Source organism: Pipra filicauda, unplaced genomic scaffold, assembly GCF_003945595.2.
Source record: "Pipra filicauda isolate LSUMZ 115617 unplaced genomic scaffold, ASM394559v2 scaffold163_size1657671_pilon, whole genome shotgun sequence".
In the NCBI taxonomy this organism is placed as follows: Eukaryota; Metazoa; Chordata; class Aves; order Passeriformes; family Pipridae; genus Pipra; species Pipra filicauda.
Window position 1 is genome coordinate 1,164,822 of NW_024104140.1, and position 18,590 is coordinate 1,183,411.

At 44.4% G+C, this 18,590-nt stretch overlaps 3 protein-coding genes across 11 annotated transcripts in view; 1 reads left to right on the forward strand and 2 right to left on the reverse strand.

The window, feature by feature from the left end:
* Window positions 1-390, reverse strand: part of SLC26A1 (solute carrier family 26 member 1) — a 36,912-nt gene extending 36,522 nt beyond the window's left edge. For 5 of the 8 annotated variants that reach the window (XM_039379301.1, XM_039379300.1, XM_039379299.1 and 2 more), the window contains exon 1: window positions 245-389. The gene's annotated coding sequence lies outside the window, so the exon portion shown is untranslated. Of the gene's footprint in view, window positions 1-244 lie in introns of all 8 variants that reach the window. The other 3 variants (XM_039379305.1, XM_039379304.1, XM_039379303.1) reach the window with 1 other exon arrangement.
* The window catches only part of IDUA (alpha-L-iduronidase), a 45,801-nt gene extending 42,433 nt beyond the window's left edge, over window positions 1-3,368 (forward strand). The window contains exon 14 of the mRNA XM_027745251.2: window positions 338-3,368. Within this exon, the coding sequence (XP_027601052.1) occupies window positions 338-438 (101 nt within the window). The 3' untranslated portion in view covers window positions 439-3,368. The remainder of the gene's footprint in view (window positions 1-337) is intronic.
* Window positions 3,369-5,821: 2,453 nt separating this feature from the next.
* LOC114000707 (purpurin) lies at window positions 5,822-10,238 on the reverse strand. 2 transcript variants are annotated; one of them, XM_027745210.2, is made up of 4 exons: window positions 10,081-10,238; window positions 8,481-8,593; window positions 7,155-7,367; window positions 5,822-5,999 (listed from the first exon to the last, which is right to left on the reverse strand). In XM_027745210.2, the coding sequence occupies exons 1-4, from the start codon at window positions 10,116-10,118 to the stop codon at window positions 5,989-5,991; spliced, it is 375 nt and encodes a 124-aa protein (XP_027601011.2). In that variant the 5' UTR covers window positions 10,119-10,238; the 3' UTR covers window positions 5,822-5,988. The 2 variants fall into 2 exon arrangements, with proteins under 2 accessions (XP_027601011.2, XP_027601009.2); XM_027745208.2 differs by lacking the exon at window positions 5,822-5,999 and having other exon boundaries at window positions 7,141-7,367.
* Window positions 10,239-18,590: the final 8,352 nt, after the last annotated feature.

Sequence of the window (18,590 nt, forward strand, 5' to 3'; positions counted from 1 at the left end):
AGAAGGAAATTACTAGTTGTTTGTTGCAGAAGATGTCATCGTGTTCTTCTTCCAGAGGGACTGCTGGTAAAGCAGTCCTGTAGCTGTACTTGCAAATCCTAATGAGGAGGGAGGAGGTCCTTGGTGCAAGAAGGCAAAACCGCTAGTACTTGGCCATGGGGAATTTGTAATTGTTTTTAGTTAGACACACACAGACACATTTACAGACGGCGCAGAACTGATTTCCCCAGCCCATTCCACAAACCTGCATTTTACAGGAGTAGCGCCTGCTTCACATCCTCCAGGTACCACAGGTGTCAGCGTTTCACAGTGACATTTCTAACCTTTTCATTTGCAGGAAGCTCAGTCTCCGGCTTTTACAGAGTGCGTGCCATTGACTACTGGGGGAAGGCAGGCCCGTCCTCTCTTCCCGTGGAGTATGTTGAAGCTTTCAAGTGACCCTGAAGAGTGGTGCCTGGCTTGGTGTCAGACTGGTGTATGTTCCCTGCAAATGACAAGCCCCCAGAAAAATAAACTCCTCCCAGGCTGAGGAGGGAGTATGGAAAGGACCCGATGAAGCAAGTTAGGAATGCAAGTTAGAAGCAACTGCCCCTATTAACTCTTCATAGCACTAAAGACAGCATTGTCAAACAGCCACAACTGACAACCCAACTGGCTGCCATAGGACTGGGATTCAGTTTGTTAACTAGGAATTATGGGAATAAATATTTATTGTTCCCTGTTTTACACTGAGCTAATGGCCAGGACAAGCAAAGATTTATAGAGGTCACAAACTGCAGCAGGAACAGGTCCATTGCTTCACTGTGTGAGTGAGGATGGCAGCAGAGACCTGATTGAGAGTAAACTGCCTGCCTTAGCTGGCAGGCTGTCTTGATATAATGGTTTGATGGAAAAGTGCCCAGCAACCAAACACATCCAAAGCATGAGGTGAAGGATCCCTTCTTCCCTGCTGGTTAGTCACAGCAGGTTATTTCAGATCAGTTGCCATGTCTTCAGGTGTATGAGGTTTTTCACTCTCTCACAGAGGGGTTTCCACCCAGCTCTCTCAGCATTTGTGACTGTTCCTGGCATGCCACAGCTATTTGCCATAGGCAGAGGAAGGGATAGCAGCTCATCCTCAGAGGGGAAGGTGCACAGAGAGCCCTAGGCTCCAAAATTCCTGCCTTTTCTGTTTTCTGTTTTTGCCCAAGTCGCCTCTTTGCACGATGGCCATGAGCCACTGCCTCTTTGTGGTAGAGGCTCTAACCCTGAAAGTCCCTCTTCCTCTCCATTGCTGTCACCATTACTGTCACCTAGCTTGGCGTCCTACAGCCCTTACAGGTGAGGTCTCCCCCCAGCACGCCTTGCCTCTCAGACTGTAAGTCACCACTTGGTTTTGGATAATCAGGAGAAAGCTGAAACACCAGTTAGAGCCTTTTGTGTTTTCGTATTACAGGAGAGCACACTCTTGAATGCAGCAGGGCTGCTACTCACAACAACTTAGGAAATTAACCAAGAACAGTTTGAGCTTCTGTGCTTTGCAAGGGATGTGCACAAGTGTGAGATAGCCCTAGATCGTGGGCTACAGAACACTGCTGGCTGTGCTTGCAGCTGCCAAACACTTTATGTAAACAGCAAAGTTCCCTGAAATTGCAGGGGTGTTTTTTTACTCTCCCCTTTTCACAATTGGCACAGTTTGAGCTATGCCTCTAAAACACTTGTAGAAAGAAGGATAATGCCAGTGAAAACAGCTGGAGTGTTTTCCATAAGGGGACTGACTTTGTCACACAAACAAATCCCCTACTGCTTTCTTTGCTGACATCAGCCACCTCACCAACATAACAAAGACTGTGTATTTGATGAAACATTGAGGTCTCAGAGAAAAACAAAAACAAAAACAAAACCAACAAGTTTGCACAGTAGGAGAGAGCTGAATTACCTCAAATGCCCTCACTTTTACAGCACAGAAAAGAAGCATATACAAAAAGCCAGTACAGGCTGAGGTGTGGCCTTGTATCTCCTTGCCTTCTGATTACTTGTTCATATGCTTATACCGAAAATTAGCCTTAAAAGATTAATTTTGTCACAGAATTGAGGTGAAACATTTCTTGCCTCACTAAAGCTTGAATAGGGGTCACGTGTCACATTCTAATCTTCCAATTCCTCGTCCATAAGGCAGAACAGAAAAGGGCCATGGAGCCTACTGAAGCGATAACCTTCTCAGTTTTGGAAAAGTTACTGCTAAGTTCTACTTGGATGGAGATAGTAAAAATGCATTTTCAAGTTGTTATAGCTGTCCCTAAGTGAAGAATCAGAATACACATTTAAATAAAATCTAGCAGTTAAGGCATATTGTTTTGCTAGTATGAGGTGGAACAACAACAAAAAATTATTTAGAGAAATATTAATTATAGGGATTTGAGAGATTTTAGTGTGTCTGAAGCAGGGAAATATACAGGAGCTTGAGAGGACAGTTGACCCTGTTAGAATGTCCTACCTGAGTAGCCTTCTGGTTTAAAATTTTCCCACACTGGCAATCAGAATATAGCAATCTTTATCAAACTAAGGACAATGCACCAGCTACAACTGTTTGAAAAAAAAAAGAAACGTAGGTGTTGTGAAGAGTATTGATTTTATTATTCAGGGATATAGAAGAAAATATAAGTGCAAACCATGAAAAATAGAAGATTTCTTCTAAAAATCTTCTTTGCTGCTATGGTATAAACTTATTCCCTTAAGGAATAGGTGTGTATAAACAATTACAGAGAGAAGATAATTTGATATTTACAGGCTTGAATGTATTTCAAACGAAGTATAGAAGTTTCGGAATGCCCTTGTCTTTTCTCTAATTTAACGTCTACAGAAGAACATTATTTAATACTTGAAACTTGAGATTTCTGTAACGCTCTGTTGCTGACTCTGTCTGATATTGCTTTCAAAATTGCATGTTTAACTAATCTCCCCTGTTGCCAGGCAGTGATCAGCCCCCCATCACAGTCTGAGTAGCAGGTGCTTAGTAGCTCTGTAGTATCAGAACCAAAGCAAGATTGCAGAGCAGTCAGGTGTATCTCTTGCTGGCCATAAATCCAAGTAAGAAAATCTAGCTGCATCTGCAAGATAGGATTGTTTGCCTGCACTTCAAGCAAAACCTTCTGAGGGGATATAACAATATTGCAACCATATAACAATTTTGCAACTGAAAGAATCTTTCAGCTGAGTGTTTTATTTTGTCTGATTGTGTATATGCTGCATTTGTTACCATGTTTTATGCTATCCAATAAAACCAGTTTTTAATCTTTCACATGAACCCTGTAAAAACAGGATCTGATCGTTGTGTTGTAGAAACTGCTTAAAACTCTTGTGTCAAAAACTAAATCTTGGGAATTAAAGACTGTTCTCAAGGATTGTCATGGTTTAACCGCAGCCAGCAACCAAGTACCACACAGCAGCTCGCTGCCTCTACCAGCGCAAGGTATAAAGGATACCTTGACTGGTGCGTGTTCCAACGTGACATAAAAATGAAGCGTGAAAAGTACTTTACCATAAAAAATTTCAAGGCTTAAGTAGAAACCTAAGTGCGTGTAATTGCCTCAGATACCATAGCCCAGGGGAAACTGGTCGAACTCAACAGGGTATCATAGTGTCATATCTCAGGGCTTGCAGTGTCCTTGCTGGGAGGAGGCTCACTGGTGTGTGAAGGACAATATCCTTGCAGGGTCCCTCCTGCTGTTGCGCAGTCATAGATTTTCTGCAGCACTGAAGGACCTTCTGAGGACAAAACAACAGTCCGTTTAATTCGTTAACAGTTTTTTTGTCTTCTCTTGTTATTGGAAAGTTTGTGCAGGACAAAGATTATGGCTTGGGACCTATACACACGCTTAAATAACAGAAATAGCAGGCTGCTTTTCATCAGCCAGCTCAAACAGCAGACAGAAGACTGCCTGCATCTAGATACACCCCAGATGTTTCATGTTGAACTTGATGGAATTTCAAGAGAAGTGTAGATCTTATCAGAATACACTTTTGGCTGCCTGCCCTACCCTACCTCGTCTTTTCACATTTCCTGCAGTTGTTGGAGAGAAATGGATATGAGGTAATGCCCATCTGTGTTATTAACTCACCAGATCACACGATGAGGGCCTGCTTGTGGTCCTGATGGGAACATGTTTCCCCAAGTACAAGTCAGATTCCTGGGGTGTGTATAAGTCTGTAGTGTATTCATCCAGAATCACCACTATGTTCCTATGAGCCTGGAGGCATAACCTTATGTGCCTGAGGGGGAATTTCACTGCCTAACTCATTTGGACAGACTACGCTAAGCACAGTAAGCACTTGGTCCTGCATATTGATCATCTCTTCTTGCTAGAACTCCTAGCTGCTCTGGTCATACAGTTACTATAACCATAGATATTAAAAATCTCACTTCTCTAGGACTGGTAGTATTCGTCTGAATGTTCTGTCCAAAGGCCAGGCTCCTTCAGCTAAGGGTTAGTGCTGTCTAATCAGTTGTGATACAAGTCCTAAGTTCATGCATTCCACCCCAATACTTCCTCATGGGAGAGGAGTGCAAGTGGTGAACATTCAGTCGATGCACTGACCTTGCACTTCGTCCAGCAGAAAAGGCTGATATTTTCTCAACACTCTTAGTCTCTTTGTGTGGGGGGTTTAGCGTTGCCTGCTACTGCTCCTCTTTTTCTGTCCTTAGCTTTAGACGGTAGTTCACCATCTTGTTCCCTGTCAAGGTAGCTTTCCTGAGACCTGAAGAGCAAGGAACAAATAAAGATTTGAAGCTGGTTGAGAGCCTTATGAGTAGTGCCTGGAAATCCTGGGAGAGACAAGCCTGCAGCCCTGGGATAATGTCCCTGGTTTTGGAGAAGAGTCTTTGGTTTCTGTGTTCCTTCCAACAGATGCAGAAGATAATCATCAGCTACTGTAGACAAGATTGTTCAAGCATCTTGCAGAAACTGTTTGATAGTGTATGCTCTGAAGGTCTTCACTCAACATCAGCCTTCTGCCACACACCTTTTGAAAGCTTCAGGGGTAGAGGCTGTTCAGCTTAATCTTACCTCTATGCTTGGTAAACATAACTTATAAAAATTTCTGTTGTTGACAAACTGCAGGGATCACCAGGTTGCTGGGGACATTCTAGGCTGGTAGCTTTATTAATAGGAAATATTAGAAGTGAACGTGATTTTACTAGAAGCAGTGGGAAGTACATGTTAGTTACAGTGACTCAGGTTACCCTTTTTCTACATGGGGTTTTCTAGACACTGCTCTTTTGATTTCCTCTGTCTGTTAAATTCTCAGCCAAAAACCCTGTCTGTTCTAGGTCTTTCAGATCTGTTCCTCTCAGATACTGAAAGCTTGATGATGAAGGCAGAGGGGAGTAAATTACTGTTTATGCCATTGGAAATGCAAATAACTGCTCATTTAAAGTAATGTCCAGTGTTATTGAAAAGAACATCTGCTTTATTGCATTTGTGGTCCAGGGTCTAGTTAGAAATATTCTGTGTGGATTTTTGAGTATTCAGAGGTACCAGAAGTGACTGTAAGATACTACCAGGCAGCAAAGATCACACTGTCAGCCTCATCTCAGAGTTGTTGTTCCAGAGGGTTTCTTAGCTTCAGAATTTAAATGGAAGTGGTGGTGGAAGAGATAACGTTGTATATGCCAGGGCCCTGCAGGCACCCACAAGCTTTTGTTGCTTTGTGCAGCCTCACCTGGGACCTCTACCCACAACCTCGCTCCATCTGGCCCCAACAGGACAGCAGGTAATAAAAAACAGTCCCAGAAGTGTTTTGTTTTGTTTTTTTTTAAAAACATTTATTGATTAATGCCACATTAGGTAATATTGTATTGCACACAGTTTACAGATCCCCCAATATTTTCATGTGTTTTTCAGGAAAAACACACTAGTCCTATGATTTTATTTTTTTATTAGCTGAGTGGCAACTTCAAGACCAAGAGGTCTGGTTTCTGAGCTTAAGGATAGGATCAGAAGTGTACTTTTAGCAGGCCCCTGGAAAGAAAGAAAAGTAAACTTTAGTCCTTTTAAAAAGTAAGCTTGCAAAGTGCTTTAACAGCTTTTTAGTCTTCAGTGAAGCTGTAGCTACAGCCTTCCTAGAGTACTTCTGAATCACAGTACAAGGTTAGGATGGGGGGTGCAAAAGCTGCTGTTTGCACTGCTCTGTGTCTGTTGGCATAGCACTCGGCAGCCTTTCCCAGCTAGACACGGGCTTTCAGCTTTCCTGAGCACCTAGACATGCAAACGAGCTACCTTCCCTCTGCTACAGAGAGCATTATGAGGGGGTGTGGGGCAGGGATACCCATCCCACGCCCACAACCTTGGGTGATGCCAGCACCTGCTCTGCAGTGGAGGACTGGCTGGCACAAGGACATGCTGTTCAGAAGGTTTTAGCTGCTCTTCTTTGTCCCACAATGTGTCCCACATGTGTGCTACTGTGGCATCGGGCCTGGCCAACCTCCAGGCAAGGCAGTGAGTATGTGAGTGGTGGGCACTCAGCTGCCAACAAATAGGAGTTTCTGCTCCAGCACAGCCCTAAAAAATTATCTGCCTGTCTCATGGGCAGCATTTGAGCTAAATCAGCTCCCATACCTTCAGAAAAATGTTCTCGAAATGAGCTTTGGACACAGTCTGTTTGCATGTCTGTGGCACAACTGCTGACTCCCGCTGCCGGCAGGCACAGTCAGAAACACCCAGAGCCCCTCATCGCTGCTGTTGAGACCACCCAGGACACAAATCGTGATGGAGCTAAGAAGAGTGAGGGTGCTCCTTCCTGGGGGCACCTTCTCCTCTTTTCCTGGAGGACATTGTTATCCAAGTGGTCAAGACCAGCATTTCCAAGTGCTGAAGCACAGGGTTGTTACATCCATCCCTGTGCTATCTAATAGAGTAACAAAGCTGATCTTTTGGTAGTGTGCCAGTTTCAGCGCACAGGGTTCCTGTGAGGGCAATCTTAAGGCTGCAGAACCAGCGTGCAACAGGCTCTTGCCCTTGCACAGTCTTGTCTTTGTAGCTGTTTCTTACCAGATCTAACATTAAAAAAGGGTTGCTTAACGAGTACACCTTAGTTTGCTATGGTTCTGTCACATTAACAGCAAGTGCAATCACCTACTCTACAACTCGGTAAGTTCGCTGATTAGCCCACAGTACCTGACTGCAGCACGGGCTGGAACTGGCCAGACATGCAGATTTCTTCCTGCTTCTGGCGCACAATGCGCTGGATGGCCGGGGGGAGGCCGCGGGGGTTGCGTGAGAAGATCAGGGAGTAGCCATCGTCACAGGAGCCGTCCTCCTTCAGGCTGCGGCAGGCGTAGGTGATGGCGTAGTTATCGTAGTCGGTGTCAATCACCCAGTAGTTGTCCCCTAAAACACCAGAACGTGCGTGTTGGTCACAGTGGGAAAGACAGAGGGGAGGGGGGGATGCTTCCACAGGGAGACACCTCACTTCAGCACATGGCAGGGATAGCTTCCCAAAGGATCTAGTATCGCCTCCCATGTGCACCTTGAAGTGAAGAACTGGGACAAGCACAGGGAATCTTGAGGCTGTGTTGTTCCCCATGGCGCTCAGTGCGTTTTCACCTTTTGTTTCTTAGGCTAGAATTATTAGGAGGACTAGGACTTTCTAAGTTTGCAATGACAAAAAAAATCTCTTTTTGTTCCTTGCTCAAGTATGGTGAAGGGAGGGGCATACAGAATAAATTTTGACCATACAGATTACACTTCCTATACAGGAAGCCTCAGCAAAACATGCCTCCTGCTTTCCAGCCTTGCTCAACTGAGTTCATTTTGGTGTGGCTTATCTTCCAGTACTGAGTGAGTGTACTTCTTTCTTACTCATTAGCGGGCCAAGTCCTCCACAAGTTCCATAGCTGGATTCCCACAGCTATGGGACACTCAGGCACATAGGATGGGGTTTACACACAGGGTGCGTAACTGAGGTTCAGAATGAGCAGTTGCTGCAACGGGAACTTCAGTTAACAGCTCCATTTCTTTGAGTCCAGCTATGTCTGTCTGAGGGAAACTGTGCCTGGCTGCTGAAGGAGAACTGTGCCTGGCTGCTGGAGGGCAAATATGGGTCCACGTGTCTCCTCCAATTAGCTATGAAGACCTCAAGGATGACTGACCTCAGCATTTTTATATGCCCACAGTGGGGCCCAGGAACTATGCTTCACTAGGTTCAACACCTCACCTGGCTGGACAAAACCTGTGTGTGGGGGCCAATGCCTCTAATCTGCACCCTCCCTGTGTATGGTGTATCAGAGGGGTCTCTGTGGAGTCTCTGGATCCTGCCTCTTCTGTGGAGATAAAATACACTACTTGCATAAAGCATCCCCCCCCCCCCCAAAAAAAAAAGGATGTTTGTCTGCACTTGGAGCAATTTGAGCTGAACTGTTTTTCCTGCTCATATGTTGAAATGCACACCTGGGGAGCTGTAAGCAATTGGCCAGCATCAGAGGGCTGGAGAAGTTCACTTACCACCACTGGAGAGGTAGCTGGCCAGTCCTTGGTAGGTCATGTACATTTTTGCTGGAGTGGTTGGGTCAGGTACGGTGTACTGAGCAGCCATGTCAGCACAGATCACCCAGAAACTGCAACGAGATCCATGAGATTCAGGGTAAAACCTGGCAGCATGTGAGCTCTAAATGGGTGTTCCTCACTCAGGACTTGGGCACAACTGCCTCAGGAATGGGCATGGCCTCTCTTAATGCCAAGTCAGTGTTTGTCATTAAGTGATGCAAACCTCACACACACTCTCACAAACACACACACACACAGAGACACACACGGAGTGCATTGCTGCTGTCTGGTTCCCAACTCTGCTGTATGATTATGCTGTGGCTGGGGCAGCACCTCCTGACCCTATGGCTTTTTGCCACTCATATCTGTACAAGCAGACAGCCACCAAGCAAAAATGATGAATGTCATTTCTTGGCTCCCTGCTAGCAGACTGCAGAGTGAGGTGACCTGCATTTGGGCTCATTTGGAGTCATTCACTGTGTCCCCAGGCAGAGGCAGGGAGTCGACTCTCCTCTCTCTAACCCTTCCTAGCACTATTGGCACAGGGATGTCTGTCACAAGCACTGTAATAATTATAGCCCCCCCTTCCAAGTTAGTTAAAAGCCATCACACAGCCTTTGAGACCCTTTTAGGTGCCCATTTCTTCCAATGCCCTTTTCTGGTTGGGATCTGTTTGCTTTGAATAGCACCCACGTTTTAGCACAGTTTGTCAAGCATTGCCTGGATTTGTGAAACAGTGGAAAGATCTTCATTCCCTTCCTTGCTCTGGCTGCGCTTCCCCTTTATCTTGCCTTTGCAGAAATAAAATTCCCAGCAGCTCTGAGACCCTGCTTGATTTCTGAAGAGTCCTTTCAGGAATCTTCCCACTTGCACTGTGTGGCCTGTCTGCAAAGCTTCATTTGCCCCTTCCCAAAACCTCCTGGAGTGCTGTGCTGTTAAGACTTACAAGGTTCATAGCCACCTGCTAGTGCTAGCCTACCAGGAGCCCCAGATTTTCTTTTCTGCTCTCAGAAAGCTATTTAATCCCTTTACATGCCGTAATTCCTTGTAGTAATCATGACCAACAGGCAAAACTCTAAGCTTCTCACCATCTGTCTATTCAGGCATTGCAATGGCATCTCAGAGTTAACCACGTTTTCCTCAGAAATCTGTCTAACACTGTTGAGAGATCTGTGAAAGCAATGCTCACTTACACCCCTCTCCTTCCCCTGAACCTCTCAGTGAAATGAGAGCTATCCTGCCCTTGCAGCACCAAGCCTTCGCTAGCTCCTTCACTTGTTGCAGTTCATTTACTTAACCACTCCATCATTCAAGATTTGTCTTAATACCTGATTTTATGCAGTACTTTTGTGATGGACCCAAACCTGAGCCAGGATGAAAAGTAACCCAGGACTCAAAAGTGTCTAAATTCTAGCTTCTAATATCGTGCCTTGGCTGGGCTTCCCTTTTCGATGAAGAAAACCCAGTCATGTTCTATGCTTAGAATAGATCGCCATCCATATCCCCCTCATCTAGTACCTCTTGGCAGCAGCTAGAGCTGAAAGTCAAAAGAGCTCACCCAAAAAGCTTCACTCGGCCTTTGGAAGACGCTGTCATTGTGCCATCTTCCTCCACGGTGTATTCAGCAGAGATGTTGTCCTGAAGGAAAAGGCCTTCTGGATCCTTCTTGGCCAGGGCATACCATTTCCCTGCATACTAACATGAAAGTGTATTAATATCTGAATTAATCACAATGGCCAGATTAGCACAAAAACGATTTTGTGATCATGGTGCCTCTCTGACTCCCCGTTGCCTGGCCTATGGATAAAGTCTGAGTTTGGGTGGGTATGCAGCACACAGGTCCTGCAGTGCTGCCTGGTGAGCCCTTGCCTCTGAGCCAAGAGGAGCAGGTCTATCAGATCTGCACTGCTGTGTGCGTGTACTCGTTGTCAAGTGAGACATTCCTGTCATAGTGACCCCCCACTGAAAGCTTCTCCCATCCTGAGATGCCTGCTGGGAGTCAGGCTGGTTCTTCCCTGTTCCTGTTCAGGTGCCTGCTCTTCCATGGAAGATGCCATCAACAATACCAAACTGCAGCCACAAAGACCTCAGCAAGCTAGCTGGAGACATACTTTGGGGCTGCCAGGGGCCACAGTTGATCTCTGACAGCGAAAAGGGTCTACCCAGCAAAGCAGAAAGCAATGACTGTGTGCTCAATGAAAAGGAGAGGGTGTGCTGGGGAGAGTAGCAACAGTGAGAAAAGAAATCAGATCAAGGGGAAGAAAATGTCTATGAAAAAAATGGTTCCCTGGAAATGTACAAGCAGTATCTAGTGAAATGAAAACAAGATCTGAACAGATGACTGACAGATAGGAAGACCCTTAAAGGTTAACATTATTAGTAGAAATACCAAAAAAAAGTAGAAGCTAGCTGTGTTAAATTTGATACTCCAGTGAACCTAATGAGATCTGTTTGGCAAGTTATGTGCTTAAGCCTGAAACAAGTCTGTAATTCCCAAATACAAGAACCTGAGCAAAAACTTTGACCTTTTAAAACTGAGATGTTCCCAAAGCTCTCCCCAGAAACGGGTCCAGCAAAGCCAATCTTGTATAGAGGGAGTGCTTGCCATGTCCCAGCTGCATATGGGAGTGGGATGTTTGCTGAGCATTAGTTAAACAGGTACTGGCACACTAGTCTGGACCTTTCCAACAGCAAGTAAGCCCTCATTTCCTTCTCAGAGGCACAAATGATGTGTTTGAACAAGAGTCAATGTTCAGGATACCAAACTAGTTAAGATTTCAGTTTGCTGTGACTTCCAAAACTGGCTGATGGTGGATGCAAGTACCCCAGATCATGTGTTTGAGCTTTGTCTCTGATGTGGATCTAAATTGTTTCATTCTTGGGCCTACTCAAATCTGAAATCCGTATTGAGTGTCGAGCTAACAGAAAACGACATCTAATAGAGTAACATTTCTTATTTTCAAGGCCCATTTTACCATAATGTTCAGAGGGTTAAACAGTACTGAGAAAAGCAAACTACAGGAACAGCATCTGCGAGACAGCGTACAAAAGGGGTTAACTTTCTGGTGAAGAACGCCTTTAGACTAACACAACTCATAACCTTAAAAAAAAAAAAAAAGTTCTTCACATATACTGTTGAAGTAACCATAGTTACCCTTTTTGGATCAAAATTGTCTTTCACAGAGAAAGACTCCACTGCGCAGGTCTGAGCTAGGCTATATCCAACAGTGGAGAAGACCGAGGCCAGGAAAACGTACTGCGCGTATTTCATTCTGCAAGACAAAAGCAAATACAGAGTTTTACTTCGTGCAGTAGGTGGGGGTTGCAAGTGCTGTGCCTACAGGTGCATTTCCCTCATTTTAAAACTAGTTTCTTTCCAAACTGAGTGCACTACCAACTCCTCCACTGAGAAACTATGGAGTCGTTGTGGTGCCTGAATTCAGCCAAAACTGAACAGCAATGGCAATTACTTTGCAAGAGTATTTTGCATGCCAGTAGTAGTATTGCAGTTCATGATATTCTTACATTATAAATCTAGCCAGATTATGGATAGGGTTGGTAAGACTTGGTAAAAAATTCAAATGTTTTGAATTTTGTTTTCATGGAAAGGAAAATGCTCTGATGAGCTCTGGTAAAGCACTGTAGGTTGTAAAATACACCTTGGTATTGCCTGCCCTCTGGCCATTCCTTCTCCAAACACAGTGAATAATATTAGTTTGCCAAAAGCCTGATCTGTCATTGCAGAGCAACCACTAGGTGTCTGTGGCTTTATTTGTCTCCACGGGCTTCCCAGTTCATCCATATCCCAGCATAATTCTTAGTCTTCCGAAAGAGAGCATCTTCATGATACATTCTTGCCAAGTATTTGACCCTGAATACCTGTCCTGATGCCAAGATAAAACTGTTGCCTGAAACTTGTTAGCAGCATCCAGGCTGAGCTACCAACCCAAGACCCAAACACCCATGCAGCTACTCTGTTCCTAGCTGCTGCTGTGCAAGCTGCACTTCCCTGCTGCAATAGATGCTAATCTGGTCCACCTCTGCTGAAGAGAGACCTACCTGGATGGGGTGGAGATGTTGGAGATCCTTGAGACCACTCTGCTTCAGTCTTTGGGCTGCAGGTAGCAGGAGAGTTTTGTGTCAATTGCCCTCCAGCTGCCTTTAAATAAGGAATCTGCAAAGTCACTAATTGGTTATTTTTGCTCTTGTGCCTGAATAAAACACTTAATCTTGGATAATCCATTATGTAAAAACCAACTTTAATCCTCACACTGGTGGGTCTGACTGCTATAGTGATACAAACACAGCTTTTACATAATGGAAAAGCTGCCCAGAAAGCTAATAAATCTGCTGATTTAATTGTACTACACCTTTGTCTCATTGAAGTCTTTCTGCTTCAAACACATGTTAGGAGAATAAGCACAGAGCATTAATCAGAGAAACACTTGGACTATACATACTCGTCTGCAGAAGCATGTGTTTGAGTTTGACAAGATTCATGGTCTAGATACATAATTAGCTCTTCTGATGCCTGCTTCATCAGATTGAGGTGATCCTTGCAAAAGTAGAAAGATGTTATGCACCACCTACAGTGGTGAGGGGACAAAAAAGTGCCAAAATACAAACTTTTGCCTTCATGTATTCACATCAAAATCTCAGAGTCCCCAGTTCTCCTGTGCACTGCAACACTTTTATGCACATTCTTCCCAGCTGATTTTGTAAGCATTTCCAGTTACATAAATACTATAGCTCTCTCCTTCCCTAAATGTTCTTCCTAGGAGCCTTTCATGGGGATACAGTAAAACACAAAAGGATGAGAAAGCAGAAATTACTAGAAAAATACTTTTGGCAGCAAACCGTGCCTGTCATTCTCAAGTGCCCAAAGAATTTCCCCAACTGCAAAGGCTTCTCCTGCACTCCTTCTCCCAGGCTTACCTGGGAGATCTAAGACTTCAGACACTCAACTAGGAGCTGCCATTAACTAACAGTTACTTTTCCCACTGGGCTGCTAGGTGCTGGGGAGCCTTGGACGTCACCACTAGGGAAAACTCTGTAGTTCCCAAGTAAGTTCCTGGGAGTCCTGACACTTTTGGTTCCAATCCAATGATCTAGACATTCAGAGTAAGGCTAAAACCTTCTGTACATTTTGGACTTGCTGCAGAGATCCCTTACTGCCACTTGCCCAGGAATTCCTGAACAGAAGCACTCAACCTTGCCCCGTAGCTGGTGTGAACTGTGTTGCTTTCCAGGCACTTTGCACAGGGTTGCCCATTGTCTGGGAAAGGCAGTCCTTGCTTGATACTGGAGGAAACTTTTATTTGGCCTCTATGCAGCTTCCACTTCCACTTTAGAGGAAGGCAATTGTACTTTGTATGCACTATTGTGACTGAACCTTCTCTGTTCTTGCCATCTACGTGTCTTCAAAGGCAACCTGGGCAAGTTCACCAGGGAATGAACTCCTGGTAACTGGGACTGCTTGGCTGCTTAAAGAGTCACATAAAAAGCAACTTCTTAAACTGCATTTCCGGGCTAGATGCAGAAGTGTGCTTTTCCACCCTAACATGGGAATATGACAGAGAACAAACTGGCGTGTTTTCTGTAAATTAGAAGGCTTCCAAATACTTATCACCTCATCTGTTTCCAGCAAAACAGATTGGTTTATGTCCATGTGAGACACAGGTGACACCCGAAGCCATGCTTAGATGACCATTTAATCCCCTGGGGATTAGACACATGCTAATAATAGCTAATCACAGCACAAGATTTTGGTTGGTGAGCATAACATCTGTCACTGCATTATTTGCTGTTTGGAGCAAGAAGAAAACAAAATCAAAGTAACCTTCATTTTTTGCAATATTATGGCCATTTGTACTGGGCACAGAAAAAAAAACAAACAAAGGGAAGAATCAAAGCATTGAAACATGTTCCTGGGCTTGTTGAACTTGACAAACATGAAGTGGATTTTATAAAAAAAAAAAAGGTGCCCTGCAGGCTTTTGTCGTCAAAGAACACATCCAAGAGCCTATTCCAGACCTGCTCATCAAAACTGGCTGTTCTTAAATAGAAGAAGTGGCCTGACCATTCAGTGTACTGAACTCAGCACACTAGTAACTGGTAGTTTTAATGGCCTGCAGTAAAACAGGTATGCAGATGAGGTGATTAATCTTATCTTCTTCCCTATCCTGTGGAATACAGCAGCAGTTTTGGATTTCTGACCCGTACCAGGGTCCCCCTCCTTCTGCTTTATTATTGGAAAAAGCATTGGGAATTACTGCAATTGCACTGCCAACATATGTTGCTAGCTCAGCAGCCGATGGCACAGTATGAGCTCTCTAAATAGCCTCCTGCATCAGGCATGAAGTTCACTGCTCTCCAGCAGGCGATCAAGTTGTGTGCTTCTTTGCCATGTAACTGGAGAACAACTACATGTACGTGCATTCTGAGTCTCCCTTGACAGCTATTGCAGTGGCCATCACACCATAAGTCATGAGGGTTTCATGCTCTAGCTTTAGACCTAATTCATGCTTGCAACAAGTTAGAGCCTATAGACTTACTCCTGCATTTTTGGTGTTAAGCTGCTTCTGTTGCATGAACAGAAAAGGAAACAGAATATTACATGCATGATTTATACGTCCAGGCATATTCACATACTCTCCGTGCCTCTTGTTTCTGGAAGGCGTCCTGGGAATAACACAAGGGATTAAATTAACTCTGGTCTGTTACCTCACTGCTGTCTGAAGGGAACAACTTCCTTCCTCCTGCCTTACCCCAGGGAAAGAATCAGATCAGGCCATAGAGATACCCCACAGTGTACCTTCAAGTGTAGAGACCTTGCCTTCAGAGAGTAGAACTTCCTTCATGTTTGCAGATGTCACCCCCCCTGTCCACTTTGAAATGGCAGAATCTCTAGGCTTCTTGTACTGAAAGGGCTGATCTCTACCCTCCAGGAACTGGCAGCTTGGCATGAAAAAGGCAAATATGGTATCTTTAAACAAATGCAACTAAAATGAATAAACCTGCCAATGTCTGCAGATGGATCAGTTCAGTAGTCATAAATACCAGATATGTATAGAGATAAGTCAACAGTATGCCAATAGTAAACACTAGAAAACAACAACCAAAATGTTCACCTTCTTATTTGATGGCCAAAAAAAGGTCTCTTTTTGATGAGACTGCCTCAGGCCTGAATGGTCTTTTGGTAGAGGTTAGCAACAGGCCATTTGGGGAAACTGTCATGCATTGGAGAGTGAAATCCAGCAGCTCACTGATCAAGTTGCAACCATCATCTATACAGTTGTGCAGAAACCAATTGATGACAAAAAACCTGATATGCCTCTTTGGCCAGTAGATCATTGTGTGTTAAAATCCCACTGCAGGAGAGATTTTAGCCAGCTCTGCCTTCACTCTGTTCTACCAAGGCAGCAAGATGCTGAAGGGTATGGGAGAGTGGGTGCTACTTAACTTTCCTGTCAAGGCCTTGCCAGTGGCTCTGAGAAAGCCATTCACTCCAGCCTGACTGCCCACCGTGGCAGAGGAGCTGAGGTTCTTTGACTCCTCTGTGCCTTGAGCAGCCCCTTGTTTTTGCTTGAGAACAGGGGACATGTGTGTGTCTTTGTCTGGGATGTGTCACGTGCACGGGAGTACATGAGCCCTGCTCTGCCAGTTGACAGTCAACACATTTACTGGGAATTACACTATCGTACTTCAGGAAAGAAAGGTGCCTGTCAGTTCCTGGCATTTAAAACTGTGGGGTATTTGAATGCTGCCTTGAAAGTCATATAGCAGTGATTTACGATTCCTTTTTAATCTAATGATGTAACACACCCAAGAACATTACCCTTGAATGACAGAGGAACAAACCTCAAACAATTTCCTCGTCATCTGTGTTGCATTACTCTCTTCATTGGAAAAGATCAGCACTTCCCAGCAGAAGTCACAGAAAATGAAAACCTCTACACTCACAGCCTTCGTGTGGTGTCCCACTGTGGGGAAGCCTTATTTCTGCTGCCTCCCACCCTGATGAAGGAGTGGAGCAGACTATCACTGTCCTCTCGGTCCTCAGCAGATCTGGGAGTGGGATGTGTGTTCTCCAGCAATGCACACACAAGCGTGTGACACTGCAGTGAAGCAGCCCATATGCTGCTGTAAAAAGAGACCATATGTCAATATGTTGCAGAACAGTAAATGCTGCCTCCAGATTATTGCACCAGATTACTCCAATGGGATATATACAGCTTCTTACATAGCACGCATCTCAAAGTGCTTTACAAAAGTGATACTGCTGGCACAGAGCTTGAGTAGCTATGGATAAGCCAGGATGTCCATGCCAGCCCCAATGATGGATTTAAAAGCTAAAACCAGAAGCACAAATTACAAAAGCCAAGGAAATCTGTATGTGCACGCAGTCAAAAGCCATTAGCTGGGCACATGGCCCTAGTAGGCATTAGAGGACACAGCTTCCACCTGCAACAGAAGGTGCAAGGAGGGAAGGTTTAGGTCAGAGCACCTCTCTGCATTCCAAGAGGAGGGAAGGTGTGAACACCAGGCTGATCAGTGAGTGACAGAGCTAGATAATAAACAAAGGCTTTCACATACAACTGCATTTCAGCTTTCAATCTCTGCACCTTCTGCAGGAGAAATGGATGGAACTATGTAGCTTCAGAAAAGAGAAACAAACTGTGAGGGGTTTTTTCAGCTGTCAAAGATGATAAAATTATTTTTCAGTAATGGAGGATTTTCTTGTTTGTTTTATGCTTTAAACAGCTGATCTTTGAAGCTGCAAGATCTTAAATAGTGTAAATCTTCTCTAGGTAGGAAACTTCACTGTTTTCACCATGTCATGCTTCTTATACATAGAAAAATTATTTATTTTACTGAAGATCTCAGAGGTCCCAGTCAACTCTGAGAGTCCCACAGTGTTACTACCTCTGTAAACTTACAACCAGAAAACACTTGACCTGAAGACTAAGTTTACATCTGCTTCAGACTCAACAACAAGCTGGAAACACTGAAAATTGCAATGTTGCCTCAAAGAGATAGTTACCAATGCCCATTAAAAATACCACCTGCAGCAACCTCTACTGCAGGAAATGAACACTAAACATCCCTCTGCCCACACGGAGAGAAGGAAGAGGAGACAGGCCACACTGTGCCCAGACATCATCAAAACCTCTGTAGGACTCACTGCAGTTCTGTGCCTGCAGCCCCAGCACGGGGAGCTGTGGCCACTCCTGTAAAACACCTGTATGACCAACCCTTCTGCTGGTCTCTGGAATACGAGCACTTGTTTCTTTTTTGCTGCAGCCTTGTACCTGCCAGTGTTGCACCCCCCTTCATACTGTGCTGCGATGTGCACTGAGACTACACAGGCACTCCCAGATTCTTCTTGTGATTTTTTGGCTTGACTTGTTGCTACCCGTGGTGGCTAAGCTTGTTTGCACTCCTCTGGTTCCACAGCTTTTTACAGACTCAGTAGCCCTTTTTTTCTTCCCCATTGCTTTATCATCTTCCTGCTCTTTCATTATTCTTGAAGCTAGAGTCAGTTTCTCCGCTCCCCTTCTTTTCTACTAAACAATCCTGCTCTCTGTATTATTTTTCCCCCCACATTGTGGCCGTGTTTCCCAAAAATCACTTCATTATCTGGGATGCTCTCCTCTGCAAATCTTTCCTTAGAGCCTCTTCTCTGCTCTTTGTTGCTTCTTCCTGACACTGCATGAGCAAATCCACTTTTGAGTACACTTCTATTTTGTTAATAGTATTCTTTCTAAAAGTTTCTTGTGTCCTACAATTGTGTTTTCCTTAATTCCGTGCCCAAGTTCCATTTTGGGAAGATGGTTGTGCAAGGAGTGCACACAGTTTAGTCTGGGAAGGGTTTAATGATCTTTTTTGTTCTTGAGCTTCACAAGACATTTGATGAACGAGGTAATCTTCTTATTCAAGGTTCAGTGATTCGTGCTAAGATCTTTGGATACAGTCTGCCAATCGAAACATAATAGACTCTCATAGACTTATTGCAGAAATTGCCACTGCTACTGTATTGAAATATTTTTTAACTGTACCATCTCACCA

Excerpts from the sequence above, each read along its gene's own strand:
- LOC114000707 (XM_027745208.2), bottom strand. The coding sequence starts at position 10,118 with ATGACAGCGTCTTCCAAAGGCCGAGTGAAGCTTTTTGG. Across the intron at positions 8,594-10,080 it reads GGCCGAGTGAAGCTTTTTGG|TTTCTGGGTGATCTGTGCTG; the intron begins GTGAGCTCTTTT and ends ATCTCGTTGCAG. Across the intron at positions 7,368-8,480 it reads CAGCTACCTCTCCAGTGGTG|GGGACAACTACTGGGTGATT; the intron begins GTAAGTGAACTT and ends CTGGTGTTTTAG.